At 40.5% G+C, this 18,725-nt stretch overlaps 1 protein-coding gene across 15 annotated transcripts in view; it reads right to left on the reverse strand.

The window, feature by feature from the left end:
• Positions 1-18,725, reverse strand: part of hspg2 (heparan sulfate proteoglycan 2) — a 127,377-nt gene that overhangs the window by 34,691 nt on the left and 73,961 nt on the right. For 10 of the 15 annotated variants that reach the window (XM_023834979.2, XM_023834975.2, XM_023834983.2 and 7 more), the window contains 21 exons: positions 17,725-17,792; positions 17,023-17,090; positions 16,505-16,645; positions 15,505-15,696; positions 15,116-15,154; positions 13,681-13,785; positions 12,307-12,570; positions 12,159-12,191; positions 10,688-10,771; positions 10,147-10,239; positions 9,927-10,016; positions 9,531-9,761; positions 8,959-9,072; positions 8,732-8,859; positions 8,476-8,562; positions 8,313-8,371; positions 7,869-8,033; positions 7,527-7,637; positions 6,713-6,813; positions 6,278-6,458; positions 1,338-1,397 (listed from right to left, as the gene is read on the reverse strand). In XM_023834979.2, coding sequence (XP_023690747.2) covers positions 1,338-1,397; positions 6,278-6,458; positions 6,713-6,813; positions 7,527-7,637; positions 7,869-8,033; positions 8,313-8,371; positions 8,476-8,562; positions 8,732-8,859; positions 8,959-9,072; positions 9,531-9,761; positions 9,927-10,016; positions 10,147-10,239; positions 10,688-10,771; positions 12,159-12,191; positions 12,307-12,570; positions 13,681-13,785; positions 15,116-15,154; positions 15,505-15,696; positions 16,505-16,645; positions 17,023-17,090; positions 17,725-17,792 — 2,414 coding nt within the window. The remainder of the gene's footprint in view (positions 1-1,337; positions 1,398-6,277; positions 6,459-6,712; positions 6,814-7,526; positions 7,638-7,868; positions 8,034-8,312; positions 8,372-8,475; positions 8,563-8,731; positions 8,860-8,958; positions 9,073-9,530; positions 9,762-9,926; positions 10,017-10,146; positions 10,240-10,687; positions 10,772-12,158; positions 12,192-12,306; positions 12,571-13,680; positions 13,786-15,115; positions 15,155-15,504; positions 15,697-16,504; positions 16,646-17,022; positions 17,091-17,724; positions 17,793-18,725) is intronic. The other 5 variants (XM_072713596.1, XM_023834987.2, XM_023834986.2 and 2 more) reach the window with 3 other exon arrangements.

Below are 18,725 nucleotides of genomic sequence, written 5' to 3' on the forward strand. Positions count from 1 at the left end.
AACTACTGCTTCTGGGAAAGCCAACTCATGAGTAGCGTAGGCGAACCCAGAATAAAATATTTATGAATGACATCAGATCCATAGCACAGTGCAATTCTTATTTTTATTGGCCCCACAATCGTATTTGCTGTGAGAGGACAGTACTAACTATGACTAGAACTCTACTCAGCAACTCTTGTTCCTAAATGGGAAAATCATAGTAGACACCAATCCCACAGCAAACATTTCACTCAGGCAGAGTCAACAAGCCAAAGCAGCATTTTTGTGTCAGAAGTTCCAGTGGAATGAGGGTCTGATGACAGTGGCAGCTACATCTCACACAGCTGGCGTGCAACAGACAAGTGTCCAGGAATGGCAGGCCGCAAGGGCCATTTGGGAAAGCTGGTGCACCTAGATGTTGGCAAGAGGCATTGCATGTAAGCTCAGAGTTCTGTGGATGGAATTTGGGGGCTCCTCCTGCTGTGTGATTGACACCCGTGACACCCGTGACACAGAGAAATCGTGTCTGCGCTCTTTTGATGGTGAATGTAAATGAGAAACTTCACAGTCGTGAGTAAATACCAGTTGGTGTGAAACTGGAATGAGTGAGATATCTCCAACTCATTTGTGTCAACGGACTTTCCAGCGACTTCAGTCAACTGCACAGAGAGGAGCGTCCCATGTGGATGAGCATGCAACTTTCCCGCTCCGATGGGTCTACGGTATGAGGCAACTAGGCCAGTGTGGGCTTAGCAATGCTCACGTACAGTCTGAGCCTATTCAGGTTCTAGAATTTTGCTATTATATGCTTCAGAACAACTAAATGTATGAAATAACAATCAAATTTTTTAGACCAGTGGCTCTCGAATTTTACAGACCAAGTACCACTTTGGATCAAACCAAAGCAGTCAAGTGCCACATGGGTGAATGAACCTGAATCACAGTTATAAATGCCCACGGTCTTCTCGCATACCACTTGGAGTACCACTGATACAGCAGGTACCACAGTTTGGGAAGCACTATTTTAGACTGTTTTAGATCTCATTATGTGAATAACACACACATCTTGGCATTTGTGTTTTTGGCTGTGTACACTCAATAAGCAAAATCCAATTGTAAATAACTATTTTACAGTAATATAAAATGAACTCTTAATAAAATTAACTTGGTCTGATCTCTTTCCCTTTTGCTTGACTGGACATCGCTCACATCCTGTACGTGAACATTAAGGTCCCCAAAACCCCATGCTCAGCTCTGCAAAGGAGGTGAACTTAAAAAAAGATGGAAGAATGAAGTGCATGCGTAAAACAGGAGGCTCTCTGGGGAGGCGAGGTAGAGAGAACGCCAGGGAGACTTACGCAGTCTATGTCCTTCAAACATTTCATAGGCCGTGTAAAACATCTGAGTCTGAGAGGGTTCTGTGAATGAGGGACAGGCAAAGACTGGCAGGTGAGATTCGGACAGCGGTCAGAGGTACGGCCCTCTGTGGAACACAAGTGGCACTGGCATCTTCTGACTGACGGAATTTTGGACTGGTCAGATTGGACTTGGCACTTCATATCCGCATGCATCATGGATAAACAACTGCTGGTTTTTAGTGGTTCCTGCCTTTCACCTTGCTAAGTCTGATATTCCCATCATCTAGACTCCTGGTGCTACAGTGCACCATGGGAAAAAAAGTACAAGCTTTATACATACAGTACCAGTTAAAAGTCTGGGCACACCTACTGAAAATCAATTGTTTCTCAACAAGATAATGACCCAAAACACACCTCAAGGATATGTATTAAGTATTATCTTGTAAACAAGGGATGAGCTGGAGTGCTGTGACAGGTGACCCGGCCCTCACAATGTCCCCCACCTAACCCTACTGAGCTGGTTCGGGATGAGCTGGATCAAAGAGTAAGAACAAGGAACCCAACTTGTGGCCAGAACTTGTTTAACCTTCTTCCAGACTTTTTGCCAAGCATTCCAGGTGGCTACATCTGGAAGCTGGTTATAAGAATGCCAACGGCAATGTCCTCACAATGTGCCATTGTGAAGAGTCCAAAATTAGAGAAAATTGTCAAATTTTGTATACTTCTCTTGGTCATTGCAATACATGAAATGTATTACTTCATTCTTTTTACTATGAGGTAAATAACACAAATAACATAGAGACAAATGCATTCAAAGCAGATGTGTCCAGACTTTTACAAAATCATAGTCATATAACTTTTTGACAGTACTTGACACTGAGTTACACTTCTTTCCTATTTGGGAAATTTATCAATTTATGTGAACCAAAGGCACAGATTCTCACTCAAGTTTTATCAGTAATATACCAACTTATTTATGTTGGCTGCTGTTCTTTGAAATCACAAACAAACAGGAAAGTAAAGTTATGAAAAAGAATTACAATTACAGTTCACCTGAGAAGATGGACAAACAAGTAGTGCCTTTGCATTTGCACCCTGAAGGGCCTCTAACTGGCTGTTTCTGCTGTCATCTCTGGGAACATCAGCAAAAAATGAGCAGGATCATTTAATTTTGTTTTGCTTTTGTGGTGAGTAATAAGTTATATTTGTTTGAGATGCCAGGCACATTATTAATATTTGAAAAACAAATTTCTTGTGTTTGCCACAATGTCCTCAGAGGCATGTTTGAAGTTGACTTGCCGGACCATTCTGTTTACACTTCTGTGCATCCAGAGACCACACTGCTCAGGATTAGGATCACGAAATATCATCACCAAAAGCAGCCAAATTAAACAATCTGAATTGCATGTTCAGAAGATTCATGTATAACTGCTGAGTGTTATAGTTGTTCAGTAATATTTAGTAACAACAGAAATTATGCAATAAGGACAACAGAGGAATCATCATGCACTGTCAACATACTCGATTAACCTACATGCTGTTGGTTATAATTCTGGCACCCAACTTATATCAGCTTGGTTTCCTGACTGATAATTCACAGTGCACGGCAAACCCACCCATTTCACATTCAAAGCTTAATTTCTTCAGTTACTAAAAGTCAATTTTTAATTACTGTACTTATTCACAATTTCCTAATAATAATTTTAATATTACATATTATTTTCCTTTTTCCTTATTCGTGTAGTACAACAATTTTTTATGTACTACTTTGGCATAAAAAATACTGGCAGAACAATAAATATCACATGTTTTGCATGAGCTCCTGCAATAACAGCATTTTTATAATTATACAGATTTATAAAGTACATTTTTCACCTGTAGAAGGAAGGTATTATAACACATACACACAGCTGGAGCTTAGAACACAAAGAATTTACAATGAAATGATAGCAGGTGAAACCAGCATGCAGATTAGTACATATTTAAATAAGCAGCTGACACTCTTTTCTGATATGAGTTCTCTCAGTAGCTCGTGTTTATTCCCATGGTGTGTTGTGGATTGTAACACTGGACAGAACTTGTGTGTAAATGTATAGGAAACAACCTAAAGTACACTTTAGGTGGAATGAAAGCTATGTCAACAACATTCAACATGGAGCACATTGCTTCTTTAACTAGTACATGTTGACAGTAAGGTTTATTGCATTTGTCATTGAACACTTTCGCCAAATCAAAATCATGACGTCATTCTAAATTGGAAGTGTACATGTAAAACACAAGCAAACAATGATTTACTTAATGGCTACTATCCTTTACTGTCTTTAATCTAAAAGCATAGTTTGTACATTTGATAAAGGAACCACACTTCAGATAAATAACATACACTGGAGTATATATATATATATATATATATATATATATATATATATATATATATATATATATATATATATATAGTACACACCATCGGTATTTCCTTGGACATAAAGAAAAAAGCATCAAAATTGTTCTACCACTTGAGGTGCCAAAAGAACCCCTTAGAAAGATATTTTAAGTGACTATACATGTTTGATTAAATTATCATTCAGTCAACATTAATACAATTTAGACTATTTTTGTATTTTACTATATTTTGTCCATTAAGTTCAAATGAAATCAATTGTCTTTAACATCTAATGAAACTGAGTAACTTTCTTCCAGGTGACTCACAAACGAACTGTGACCCACAAACGAACTGTGACCCACAAATGAACTGTGAGTTCAGTTAATAAAAGTCAACGTGCATTTTAAACAGAAACTGTGTCCACATTTGTGTTTCTTTCAGACTACTTCTGAATTTCATCTAACACTCTCATAAAGTAAACACTGATGTTATTTAGATGAATAAACACATCAATAGCAGTCATTACATTAGCCCTGATAATACTTTACTCTGTAATGGTAATACAAACTAAATATGGCACTATTAGTTTTTTAACATAATAAAAGCCAATAGCAAGTTGAGGACACAATTTCTTAAATTTACAGTCTCCCTAATCTTCCATTTTCAGTTTTTCCCATTCTGAGTTATTACACAGATACTGGTCAATTGACTCCTCATTTTTAATATGTTGTACTTCTGTTGATAAATATTACATTTGTTGTTATTAGAAAAATATCAGATTCCAAAAATATCAGTGCACTCCATTAATCATCCTAAGTTTGACAGATTTAGAGTTGCATGGTTGAGAGGAGGGAGATATATCTACTACTGAATATTCCAAATCCTTTATTTAATATTCAAAATATTATTTAATGTTAAAATGACCTGAAAAAAATGTTCAGAGAAGAGCGACAACAAATAACAATTTTTGTCTGTTAACTGTAAAAACAAAAACAAAACAAAAAAACGTTTGCTACTCCACAGTACTGAGACCTGATAGAAACATTTGGCTGCTGGTTAACATAATCTACTGCTAAGTAGTAAAGAGCACCATTGTTAGACACTGACATTCATGATATCAATACCAAACTACATGTCGTACAATTCCGTTCCAAGGCTGATGGCGACTTGGAGCAGATGTCCATCCTCGCTTGAACTCGGCCCCACAGGCCTCTGCCACCCCATCCTCATACCCCCACCACATCAGCCACTACACCCCAAAGGTTAAAGGGCAAGAGACAAAGACCAGGAATAACAGAGACTCTCCCAGTCCCGAAAAGGGGAACGTTTCCATAAGCTGATACAAAGAGATCCAACGCTAACACTCTACTAGAAGTAAAAATTGAAAACTATATCAAAATGATTTATAGCCCATGGAAAGCCAACACCGATTAATTAAGACAAGAGAAACAAAGGAAAAAGATAAGACAAAAGACCCCTTTTATATTCCGAGAATGATCCACAAATCAGTGCTGGCAGAAGCAAGTGCCACTGCCTCTACAGAATAAAAATCTAAAAAGTGTCATCAGATTAAAGACTACAACTGAAGCAGGTTCTAAGGACCAGTGAAAACACGAAAAATTAATGACAGAGGAGTTTTGTACTGTAAAATAACAGGAAGCACCTAGAGGCTTGATGTCATCATTTCCAGTTCCTAAGCTCACTGACTTGGTGTAGAGAACGAGAGGCTCAGACAGTCGGCCATTTCATACTTTGACAAGGTGTTGTTTTAGACTGTAAATAGTTCAATCACATTTGGAAAGTAATTTCAACAAAATACTGATTGTTTTAACGGTATCTGGTGACTCAAATAATACCCAAAATCATATCAGGTCTTAAAACTTTCCTAAGTTTGCCAAAATTTAAATAAAAAATAACTATCATTAGCATTAGTTAACCTCCCTCAACTAAATCAGCTGTACTTTTTTGACTTTCTGGGCCACACCTATCTACCAAGTGTATTCCTTCATACCAGCCAAATAATCCGCATAATATTTTATCTGGCCGTGTGTTACAAATTTATTTCTTGTCAATATGTGTGCCAACATATAGATTACTAATTTTACTTACCTATGGTAAACAAGAGAACGAACATTCATTAATGCTTCAGTGTTATAAGACTGAAAAGCAGTCTTATAGTTATCCTGATAAGTACTTGTTGTGTTTATTGCAGGAAAATACTGGATATGCTGATTAGTCAGATCAGTCTTTATGTTCACAATATCCGAACAGAATGTATTGTAGCCTTTTGCTGACTTTGCTAATGTTTCAGAGAGAGTCAGACAGCCAAGCAATTAGAGGTATGAAAAAAAACAGCAGAAAAGGCAAGATATTAGATGAGGACAGGAAAGTATCATTATTGTACAGGAGAGTTATCTAAACCCAAAATGGCAAGAGCAATGATCATGCTTTAAGGATAGGAGAGTTAAGTAATGTGGACAGACTGGGTGGGGCCATGCACCTCACAGGGTGGGTGGTGAAATTTGGGTGGGGGTGGTTGAATGGTGTCGTCACAAACCTGGGACGTGCAGGATGGCTGTGCCTTCATCCATGGCAAGCATGTTGGAGCCCGTGCAGACGTAGATGCCGGCATCTTCTGGCTGCACATTATGGATGGTGAGGATGCCGTTGAAATCCACGGCCCGGTCTGGCAGGTTGCCCCTCCCCTGACGGGTCCACACGAGGGTGTACGCTGGAGACTGGGAAACAGGAAGCCCCCATATGTCACAGGAAGTGCTGGACACCAAAGCTGACTCTTCAAGGTCTAGACTGTAATAACCGGAGCAAGGAACTCAAGCTGATCTGCTTCAGTATAACATCCAACTTTGTTAAGAAACAAGCCGCAAACTAATAAAATAAAGATGTCACAATTCAGAGAGAACCTGAAATTTGAAAATCAGGATCATCCTCCTCGTGAAAGGCCATCGTGAAAGGCCCTAAGGCTTTACCCTACCTTGCTCTTTGCTGTGCAGATGAAATGGATGGTTGATCCCACTCTTACACTCTGAGTTTTGGGTTCCTCAACTGTCACTTCAATAGGTTTGGTGGAAACAGCTACCAACACGCAGGGAAGAGGTATTATTATATTCCAAGCATGCATTATTTACATATAGGGTAAGACTGCAATTCATTTTCAAAACAGCAGCTATGCAAAAAAACAGCTTCTGGTATTATGTATATATTTTTACATCTACAGCTTGCTGAATACATTACCTTAGCTCTTGCAGAATCAAAAATCTTACTGTCTAAAGCAACTAGAGGAGGCAGGACTAAGACATCTGATTGGTTGGTCCCGCCTCCTCTAATTGCTTGGACCCACCTCCTCTACTATCTGATTGATTATCTCTCTGAAGCAATCATTTTTCCTTCTGCCCACAAAACAATTTTGTATAAGTAAAACTCCCAGGAGTGTGATGTAATAGTGTCATAGCTAAAGAACACGAAAAAAAGTTTGTTATGATATACTGCAACTTTTTGTCATCATATCAGATCTTTTGGTAATTAATATTAGTCTGTTTTACTAGGATGGTGAGGTAGTAAAGGAGGAGAATACAAAGCAGATAGTCTAAGATTCAGTAATTTTCCATTGAGCAACTGTAGTTTTGCACTATAGATTAACTGACTTTATAACACTTGACTGTTGTTTACAGTATGTAGTCATTATTTTGAGCAACCAAAGGAATATGGTTTAAAAAGATATAGCATGACATAAAGAACACATTACTAATAGGCCCATAAAAGTACGAACACCAGGCTCAGGGGCTTACCGGTGACGACGATCTCGGCACGGCTCCGGTTGGTGTTGTGCTGGTCTTGGCAGGTGCAGATGTAAACACCGGCATCGTGAGGTTGGACACTCGAGAAGTGCAGCTCCTCACCTGGGCCACACAAATGGTAGTTACACCCTTCACTGCAGCCCACAATGTCACTGAACAAGAAGCTCACTCTGAGTATAAGGTTTCTTACAAGAATTGTAAAACTCACTCCTTACATTTTCAACTGTGCAGTACAGAAGTTGGCTCTACAGTTTTATCCAGTGTGAACTTTTCGATATAGTCAGTTTGTCTCCTAAATTTTCTCCCTCCACTCAACCCCCAAGCAGAGCGCACCATGTCTGTGTATCTCCGCATTGCTCGAGAGGGACCGTCCATCGTCCCTCGACCACTGGAACTTGTGGGGCGGAAGGCTGGTAACCTGACAGCGGAGGGTCACAGAGCCACCCTGGGACACCTGCACTCTCTCTGGCTGAATCCTCACCACCAGGGAAACAGCATCTAATGCGGCAGTTGGGAAATCATCAACAACACATGGGCTCATCAACAACACATGGAGGAGCACAGACTCATGATCATCAGGATCATAATGATTATGGTGGGACTGAGGGATGGTACCACCTACATTCAAGATGCAAGGCTCTAGGGTACATCCTATTGTAATAAAGGTTGGAGACCTGGAAACTGGGCTCTACGCATCTGTGATTTTAAATTGAATAACTCTTACATTTTCTCCTTAAACACTTCTTTTGCATCTCCCCGTTAAATGCCAGTACTCACCGCTGTGGATATGACACTTAATCCTCTCTTGAGGGTTGCCAACATATCCTGGTGCACAGCTAAGGAGAGGAAAAGAGTGACAGTGCTTGTCAAGTCAGTGATAGGAGCTACAACATTGCTTCATGCTGATTGGATTACAGTCTGCAGGGTTGATGTCATTTACCGTTCACAGTACTGGCCGGTGTATCCTCGCTGGCAAGCCGTGCACTGATAGCCTCCATTGCCAGTGCTCTCACAGGTATGAGAAAACCTTTCAGGAGGTCAAACATCAGTGTTCATGATTATTATTCGAGAAAGAATTTTCTGCACTGGGATTCGCATCTTGCAAATAACTGAAGTCAGGGTGGAAATTTGGTTAAAGCAGTCTGTGGTGCACATGTCCAGAGACGAAATGAAAGACGAGACGAGAGTTTCCTCACTGATTTTCTGGATCTGTGTGTGGACAAGCACAGGGCTGGCAATCTTCTGGTGTTCCTGCAGTGGGGTCGCCGAAGAACCCAGCGGCACATTGCTCACACATCTGACCCATGGTGTTATGGAGGCAACTCTACAGTCAGAATGACCCAAAGGTAACAGGCACATTATTGCATGTTCGCCACGTGCTGTACAAGCTTTATAAAGACGGGGAGATGGGTGGAGTCTTTACCGTGCAGACGCCCGTCTCCGGGTGGCAGGAGTCGGAGTGCCCGTTGCAGTCACACAACTCACAGTGACCAAGGTAGAGTCCTCCTCCGGTTCTGGTGTACCCTGCAGCACAGTCCTGCACATATAATGGACACAAACAATGAAGGTCCACACGAAACACCTTCTGCGTATGGAGCACCATCATAACAAACACTACGTATAGCTCTCAGAGCAGTTCAGTGACATATTTTTGAATGCACTGTCAAAACAGGTACTTTCTTTCTAATCTATAGTATAGTGATTTAGCCGACACTTTCATCTAAGTAACACACAATTTCTCAGACAGCGAGGTCAGACAATCACCAGAGCAATTAGAGGTTAAGGGCCTTGCTCAAGGACTCAATAGTCAAATCACTCTGCTGACGCCGGGATTTGAACCAACAACCATCCAGTCACATGCACAGCATCCTGAATCATACACTGCCCTGGGTTCCGATTGGTTAAATCTCTGAAGTTTCGGACTGAGAGCCAATGATCGAATCTGTAGAGCATTCATAGCTCCAGAGTCAGTAGAGCTTCCAGCAGGCACCTCACCTGGCAGGACAGGCCCCGGTAGCCAGGTGGGCACCGACACTCCTCTACCTCCAGGGCCTGTGTCAGGCCGGTGTAGTTTGGCACAGCCACCTCCATGCTGACATCGGAGATGCTGGTGGAGCGCATGTCTGTGTAGTAGGACGCACGGATCAAGATGTCATCCAGGTCCGCCAGCACCATCATGAGGTGCTCGCGCGTGGCGGGCATGCCGTCCGGCCGCTGCCAGTTCTCCTGCAGCATGGATAATGCAAGAAAAACACGTTTTAGGAGTAATGCAAAAGAACCCAAAATAACAGTAATGACAGCCTACCATTCTGTTTAGCTGACCCAACAAAAACCCAACAAATGGACAGATTACATGCAGAAGAGACCTTCGGATGGAAGAGCCCCAGTCACCTCTTTGAAGACGACCTCAAACTGACGGGACTCCCGCGTCCCCTGTCCTCTAGGCCAAGGCTGTCGAGTGACCAGGGTGATGTCATTGCCCTGGATAATTTAGGAAGAGTTTAAAAAAATCCTGATTAGAGGAATTTTGGGAGGCAGTTCATGGTTCGCATTTTAAGGTGGGCATGTTAATTGGATGGACAATGTGCCCATAACTCCAGCCTTTACTTACGATAATCTGAACGTCAACATCTTCAATGGATGAGCCCCTTGGATCTGACACATAGGAGAGGGTGTATTTCAGGCGGCCGCCGTAGGAGCCGACCTGCAGAAATGAAGAAAGCTGGTCAGGCATCACCTGTCAGCAGCTGAAAAACATCACCTCTATGCAGAAGAAGCTAATGTCACGGCCCATTTAGTCAGATAGTTAAGCATAATAATTACAGCATTATAGCATCTGTCTAGAAACTACAGCTACACACGATTAAAGTTATTTTGAAAAACCCTGTCAAATACCCCAAGGAGCTCAACTGAAAAAATATTTCAATTTATATTTATATTATATTGTTTTAATAGTTAACAGATAAATATATGTGTGTAGGCAGATAACTCCTAGCTGGAATATATGGATGGTGACTTCAAGATGAAATACCTGGACGGAAAATAAACTTCATCCAGTTCCGATGCTTGTTTTGCGTTACATTAAGTGCAGAATGAGCACGAATGAACAGGAACTGCGATAAAACGCGGGGACTCGGCCACGGTACGGTTACCTTGACCCCCTTATACTGTGGAGGCAGCTGCCAGAAAAGGACTTCCTCTGGGTACAAGCTGAAACCTTTGTAGACCAGAGCATACTGGAGTGGAGGAAGGAGGAGCGGAAGGTAAGGCAGAGGCAGGGAAGCGACAGGGGAAATGGGAGGGCAGAGCAGTACGGCGGGGTGCAGCGTCACAGCAGAAAGCCCCCCCCCCCCCCCCCCCCATACTCAAGGAACACGTACTGAACAAAACCAGCAGAGCCACAAAAAAATCATTATTAGATTATTAGAACTACATAGTCTAAATGTAACAATATATCAAACACTGACGTATTACATACATGCAGGACTTTGTTTGCTGACGCTATAAACTTGTTACAGTAGCTCGATTTGTACTGTCTGAGCTCAAATCTAATAATCCCTCCATCCATTTATGAAGAAAAGCAGTCGTTTTTTCAAGAAAGTAGTGATTTTTATGCTTTAATAATGATTTTAATCATTGCCTTAAGTCTGCATTAGGACTTCAAATATAAATTATAACTAAACTGCAAATCATGAAAGGATGAATGAAACTGAATCGCACGTACCATTGGAGGCATGTCCCTTACTGAATTGCAGAATTTTTGCACATTAGTCACATTACATTTGGATAGATCTTTCAAAGAACAGAGAGGGAGTTTGAAGGAAAAATTATTTATTTTGTTTCATTTGTTTGGATTGATCAAGATAATATGGCCTGATGAAATTACTCATTATTCTTCATACTGAAGAAGAGCATTGAAGTTTTTTGAGCAACGAATCTTTCAGTGCTGGACTAGGTTTTTTTTTGTTATATACACACACACACAAAATAATATCTTTGTAGGGACTCTCCATTCATTTCTATGGGGAAAACCCCAATCACAATATGGTGACCTTAACCGCTACCCAGCTCTAACCTTAATCATAAGTAACCAAACAAAATATGAGACTTTTGAAATTTTTAGTTTTTTGATTGCATTCACAGATCTTTGTGGGGACCTGAGAAGTGGTCCCCACCACATCAAAATAACAGGTTTCTATCACATTGTGGGGTACATTTGGTTTGCACAATGTAATATAAACATAATCCACATGCGCACACACACACACACACACACAGACATGCACTCATTCATGCATACATACATACAACAAGGTTTGTTGTTACGTAAATACCATAGATAAAAGTCAACAAATATCTCAACTGCGTTACCTTTCATTAAGGTTCCCTTTTATTTAAAACTGATTTTGGCTGAAGAACTCATAATCAATAGAAAAAAAATGACTGAAATGTGCAAATGGTTTATCATGATACTAACTATCTAACTGCTGCAGTCTAGTCATCTCTTTGCATACTCACACACAGATTAACTTCACAATCAAACAGATAAACTGTAAGGTGGGGTTTCACAAAGCCTCCAAGACCAAGCGAGTGTGAGTCAGGCCCGGTCATATGTGAACCTACCACATTCACGTCTCGGCGAGTCTGAGGCAGAGCCTGTCGATGCCCCCCCAACAACAACAGAACCAGTGAGATGAGACAACAACAGCTCCTCATAGAATCCACAAAACTGCGTATACATCAGTAGTACGGGCAAGATCAATTATAATACCTGGGCATCTGAGAGCTTAGAGGAATACCCGGGGGGCGTGGAATGAGGCCCACGGGCCCTGCTGGATTTGGAGGCCAGGAGGCCAGAAGGCTGATTCAGAGGTGTGGGGGCATGTTGAGCAGAAGGTAATGGGGAGTTCCATGGTTTGAGGGAAGCAGGGGACGCAGGAAGTGAGAAAGGGCGATGACTGGTTGGTTTGCGTGAGAAGTTGGAAATTAACGCCCATATCTCCTCGTCCAACTGCTGGATATCATTGGGTGACTGCTGGGGAGCAGGGTGGATGAAACAGACTGAGCAGGGGGGGGGCCCAAACAGAACTACCTTTAAAGTGTCACTATGTTGCGTCAAAGACGTTTATATCATGCCAAAATACAGTGGGAGCAAAATAAGACCACAGAGAAGTTTTACCAACTTTAAAAATTAGAAGCACCTAAATAACCTTGGTAAACAAAATTACAACACAAGCACACAGCTACTGTACACTACTCAAGACAATATCTTGCATTACTGAGAAGATCTAACATGCAGGTATACTTCATCGTTTACAATCACACCAAATGAGTATCTGATCAAACCATGTTTTCACCATACAAACCACATGCTTTGATTAATACATGCAGTAGCATCATTGCTTTCTGCATAGACAGAGTCATTACCATGGACGTCAAGGTACAATCACAATGAGCAATCAATCAGTGGTCTTTCCCAGTAGTATTGGGCCAGTACCGAATGGAAAACAACATCTGCATATAACAATTACAAACCAATGCTAAAGACTGTTTGCAAAGGCAGTTTATCAGATCGGTCTATTAGTCACTGTCTACAGGATTTTGATGTAGACCAGGGGTGGGCAATCTTATCCGCAAAGGGCCGGTATGTATGTGAGTTTTCGCTGCAACTCCCTAATTAGATTACTAATTATAGGACTGATTGGCTGAAGAGTCCTCACACCTGGGTTTGAACAACTGACCTACAGGTTATCCCAAAAACCCTCATACACACCGGCCCTTTGCGGATAAGATTGCCCACCCCTGGTGTAGACTGTAGAGGTTAAATGAAACAGAAATATTATATAAAATAATGATGTTTTTGAACTAACGAACACTGAGAATAAACCATATTTGTACAGATGTCTAGTACCGTTTCATTGCACACAACCATACCGGTAGTTATTAACACCAGATGATGACATATCCATGTTAGCTACTCAACTTTTCTTAGCAAAACCTTGCTCAATGAAAACTACGGATCAAAGCACTGCTAAAAGCACGACCATGCACTATGGGAGGGGATCCACACACTTATCCTTGCAAGTGCTGCAGTGTGTCCAATGACGACAGAAGGCAAATGGGATGCACTCATGCAGCCGGATACCTCGACGGCCCGCTTCAACCTGCCAGAACCTTTCATCATGGAGTCCATGAGTTTCCACATGGAGGCATCTTTCCGCATTTGCTCCTCTGTCCACAGGGAGTCTTTCTAGTTACGTGAACAAAGCGAGGCGGATGAAAGTGTGTCCGTGGTAGTTAACAGGACTACACTGCATTCGGCCATGTCTAAAACGTGCATGGTCGTATGGCATCCCCTGAGTGGGGGGGTAGGGGGGTTGGGATCCAGACAATTGCAAAAGGTTGCTGTTTTCACACACATTAGGAATCAACTCTTCAAATTGTATCTATTTTCTTATAATCTGCCAAATGACTGCCCTATCTGAAAATGACTCCTCATTAATCAATTAATGCACTAATATCAGCACTGCTGTTTAGCAAATGTCCATAGATATTTGTATTCACGGTATCGCTTTTTTTGGAAAAAAAGTATATGACGTTTGCTGAATTTCTCATTCCTGAGTAGTACGAATCAATACTGACAAGAACAGAGGAAGCTTAAGTTTTATACAACCTTTACTACTGTCTGTTAAAGCTGTGATGAGTTGATTTTCTGCGTTCAGTTTTATATATAAAAACAGAGGTACCATTTACTGGCATCCTGTCCAAAGTGAAAGAAGTGTACCACTTATTTCTACTAACATATAGTAGTATGTTTAGTTGCTTATTAAATTATTAGATAATGCAGATAATGGCTTGTCTAGACCTGTGCTTTCTGTGGCCTGGGACAGGCTCCAGAAGCCCCCTAACCCTATACTAGTTGGAAGATATATTTCAGTACATTGTCTTCAACTAGTTTATTGCTAACTTCTAAGTACTATCAAGTTTGTTTGTCTCAGTATATTAGAACAGAATCACTTAAATAAATGTTATGTAAGTGCAGGTATATTTAGGTACAGCAGTATCTTTTTCTTATCTAGTAACTGAACAGTTTTATTTAAATTTAAGTAACTGGATTTCTTGCCTTAACTGAATAATGCGCTAGCATTCTATACCATACTATACCATGCATTCTATACCATGTGGTTACAACAAACAATGCAGACCACACTTTTACACAAATAGAACAGATTTGATGTCAGTATAAAGGATACGAGACAATAATTCAAAATTGCATTGCGCAGACCAATCCAGCACTTTTAAAACAATAAGTATTTTTCAAAAGCCTAAAACAGATTTAACCATGCACTCCATTTTATTGTGGCTCAACCTTAACCTAAATTGCTAAAATTTAGTTAGCAAAATCACTAGCATGCATATCGGCATTAGTGGACAAAAGCTAGTGGATTGTATCGAAACACCGTATTTCGACTAGCCAAAATCTCAGTATTGTATCAGGCAACAATCTGCGATAACAGTGACCAAACATCTGGTTTATTTCATCTGTATCACTGCAACTATATAACATCATTCTGCTTTACCTTGTGTGCCCGTCTCATACGAGCATAGAAAGCTTCACTCTAAAGTTTGACAAGGGAAAGACAAATATTTCATTCATTATCAAACGAACACACTTCTAATAATGCTGAATTCATTTGGTATAATCTCTACTAGAAGCAAAGTAATAAACCTAGCACACAGCTGCCACAGAATATTAAAAGTGCCTCTAAATGAAATACTACAATTATTAAAATGCACAAAAATGAACCCATTCTGATTATGAGGGAATATACTGTTAAAGGACAGACTTGCAAGCTTGCAGAGCAGAAAAAAGGCTTTGAAGTTTAGAGGAAACGTTCATGTGAAAGGGGTGAGAAAGTGAGTCACGTGAGCACCCCACATGGCGAGTCACATGACCAGAGCACACTACCTTGTCTCCGCGGTAGGCCTCCGGCAGCTGCCAATAGTGGGCTTCTTGGGCAAGGTTTCCAAATCTGCTGAAGGAGAGCTGAGTGCCCTGAGTGGACACCTCCACCGTGAAACCCGTGGCGATGCGATTAGTGCGCTGGCGATTCACCAGGGCGAAGCCCTGGAAGTGGCCGGGGGCAAAGGACGAGGACACCTGGGGGTAACAGTTACACTTACAGACAGGTCTCCGAAAGTAAACTGCAGCAGACTGGAAGCCAATTTCCCAGCAAAGAACTGAAGAGAAGTTCATCTTTGGGGTCAGTTGATGGGTAACATGACATAAGATGTTGATCTGCTAGTGCTGGGCGATATGACCAACAATTTGTATCATGGTATTTTTTAAGATTCCAATGGTTTCATGGTATATCGCAGCATTTGTTTTGCCCAAGTTTACCTTTATCAGCAACAAGCGTTTACATCAATATGTTTATGAATGAATATTTAGTTTGGTAACAACAGGTTCACTTAATCGGCATGATTTTAATAATTATCACCATGATAAATTGATAATATTAGGAATTTTCCTTACCAGTATGCATTTAATTGCAGACCGATTATATTACACGTAATTCAGATTTTTAGGCATACTGATATGGAGTGGAATTTGTCCCTCCTTCAAATGCAAACACGACTTCGGTATGGAGAATTATTGTTATAACGTTATAACTGTGAGTAAGAAGGGTTCGCACAGTTAACAGGGGTCCCCTCTCGGTACACTCAGCACAGCGATCCATAGCACTTCTAGCAGGGAACAGTATTGTATAGTCTGCTGCCTACTGAAGTGTTACAGCTGTTATTTCAGCTGTGCTACGGTATAGCGGTATATGAAATATTCATACCCTGCGGGAGTTTAAAATCGGGATAGCAGATGATCGATATGCCGCCCAACACTATGATCTGCATCTGGAAAACTTGATGTCCTTTATGGAAAAGGGTCGAGAGCAACGGCAGATGGCCCTTACCAAGTCCCTGTAGTAGCTGGAGCTTGAGCACTGCTGGGTGATGCCCATGCAGAAGCAGGAGAGGCAGCCATCCTTGTGGGCAGGGCTCAGGTGGAAATGGCCCGGTTTGCACTGGGCACATAAGGGACCCTCCACATATGCCTGCGACAGGGGCAGGTAGAGAGTTATTAGAACATGTCTTGGTTGTCTTTGGACAAGCAATGCAATGAAATTTCAATCTTCATATATTCAAACTTGCTCTCCTATTAGACACATACAAAAATATACAGTAGAGAGCAATGTGTGGAGTTAGACTCCACTGGATAATCAGATTTACATCTTCAGGAGTGTACTGAACCCATCGTCTACCAAATTAATACCATTTTACATCAAAGCAATAACATAATTACAATGTTACCAGTATAGATTGTCAACAAATATTATTATATATAGGATGCTGTGAACTTAAACCAGTAACTCTGATGCTCTGTTTATAGGATATCGATATGATTTAGAATTCAGCAGTTCCACCATCATACCTTGCAGCGACAAACTCCATTGCTGTCACATCCGTCACTTCCTCTCTGATCGCAACTGTAGCAGTTTCCTTCAAAAACAAAAAATGTATACATTTAACAGCAGCCCACTGCACTGAGATTTTCTTCACTCATAAGATACAATCAACTACAAATCAGCTAAAAAATAGACGGTACTGTAAACCCTAATGTTTAATTCAAAGCTAAGCTGGACTTATTGTTGAAGCTACTGCAAGCTTAACTTTTGCTACTGTATAATAAGTTCCTTTCTGTTCCTGGGCAATTAAAAAATTAACTAAACAATAAAATGTCTTTGTGTCAGCTTTGATCAATTTATTCAGCAAAATTAGTTGAAACATCTTTTAAAACATATTAGCTCATCAAGGAAACTTTTCCTTAACTCGTGACGGACATATTTTGACCAGGGTAACCTAACAGTAAATAAAACAGAGGTCAGTACTCTTGCAGATGATTTCTAATGACCCCAAGAACCTTTCATTTTCTGTTTTTGCAATTCAAAATAAGAAATAAGATTTGCCAAATCAGAAGTAAAGGTAATATTCATATGTTTACCTTTGATATGTATTTATTTGAATTACTTTTTTTATGTAAAAGAAAGGTGACATTTATAGGCTCATCTGCAGATATATGGTGTTACTTCTGGATAAATTTCAAAAGTAGAGCCAATGACAGTTTGACATATACCATTCAGATCATTACGAATGACACATGCTTGACCAAGCTGTGGGTTGCCACTGTATCCAGCCGCACACCTGAAAAATGCAAAAAGAAAAAAAAACATTTTCTTAGAAAAATACATCCAGGTTAAGATTATAACCCCCAAAAGAATGTCTATGACTCAGAATCAACAGGCAAAAATATTTATAATTACAATCAACGAGTACTACCCATCTTGATTAGAAACTGGCTGCATATTATCATTAGACAAACATCTATTTTGTACATCACAGCTACAAATAAGCCTTTGGAATAGTGTATTAAGGCATGAATCACAGTCTTTCTGTTACATAGCCTGTCATATGGTCTCAATTACAGCAATAACAATGCGGTTAAGAGAGCCCCCAGATTTGACAGGAAATAAAACCCCAAACCATACTGTAAGCCCATTAAACAACCACAACATGCCACCACAGAATGGGGTGTATTTACAAGAATGAAAGGCTGAAATAAGATGACTTTGAACACATTTGCTTTAACATATTCAATACGTCTTTGAAACTGAGCTCTCTGGAAATCTAAGGTTAATTATACAATATAAACGTGAATATCTTTATGTAACACATCGTTTACATACATGGCATAGAACCAGCAAAGTGAAAATTGATGACCCACATCAGTGTTTTTGGGCTAAAGCAGAGCTCAGCCCATTGTTGGCATGTACGGAAACAGTGTTTTTTACTTAAAATCTGTGAAAGCAGAAAAGAAACGTTTCATTGTCCCAAATTGTCCCCAACATTAGGTGCACATACTGGAGTATTAGGACAGTCAGCAGGTATATACATAAAATCATACATATGGGTAAAGATATTTGCATTTTCCCTTTGCAAAAGCATGGGTTATAGCCCCATGAACACAAACAAAGAAAGCAAGAAGCTGCCTGGAGATGGCATAAAGCAGCCACTCAACATCTATCATATGTTGAAACCATCTCTCCAAAAAGGACTGATCAGTCATGGGACTGAACC

Source organism: Paramormyrops kingsleyae, chromosome 6 (assembly GCF_048594095.1).
Source record: "Paramormyrops kingsleyae isolate MSU_618 chromosome 6, PKINGS_0.4, whole genome shotgun sequence".
NCBI classification, from domain to species: Eukaryota; Metazoa; Chordata; class Actinopteri; order Osteoglossiformes; family Mormyridae; genus Paramormyrops; species Paramormyrops kingsleyae.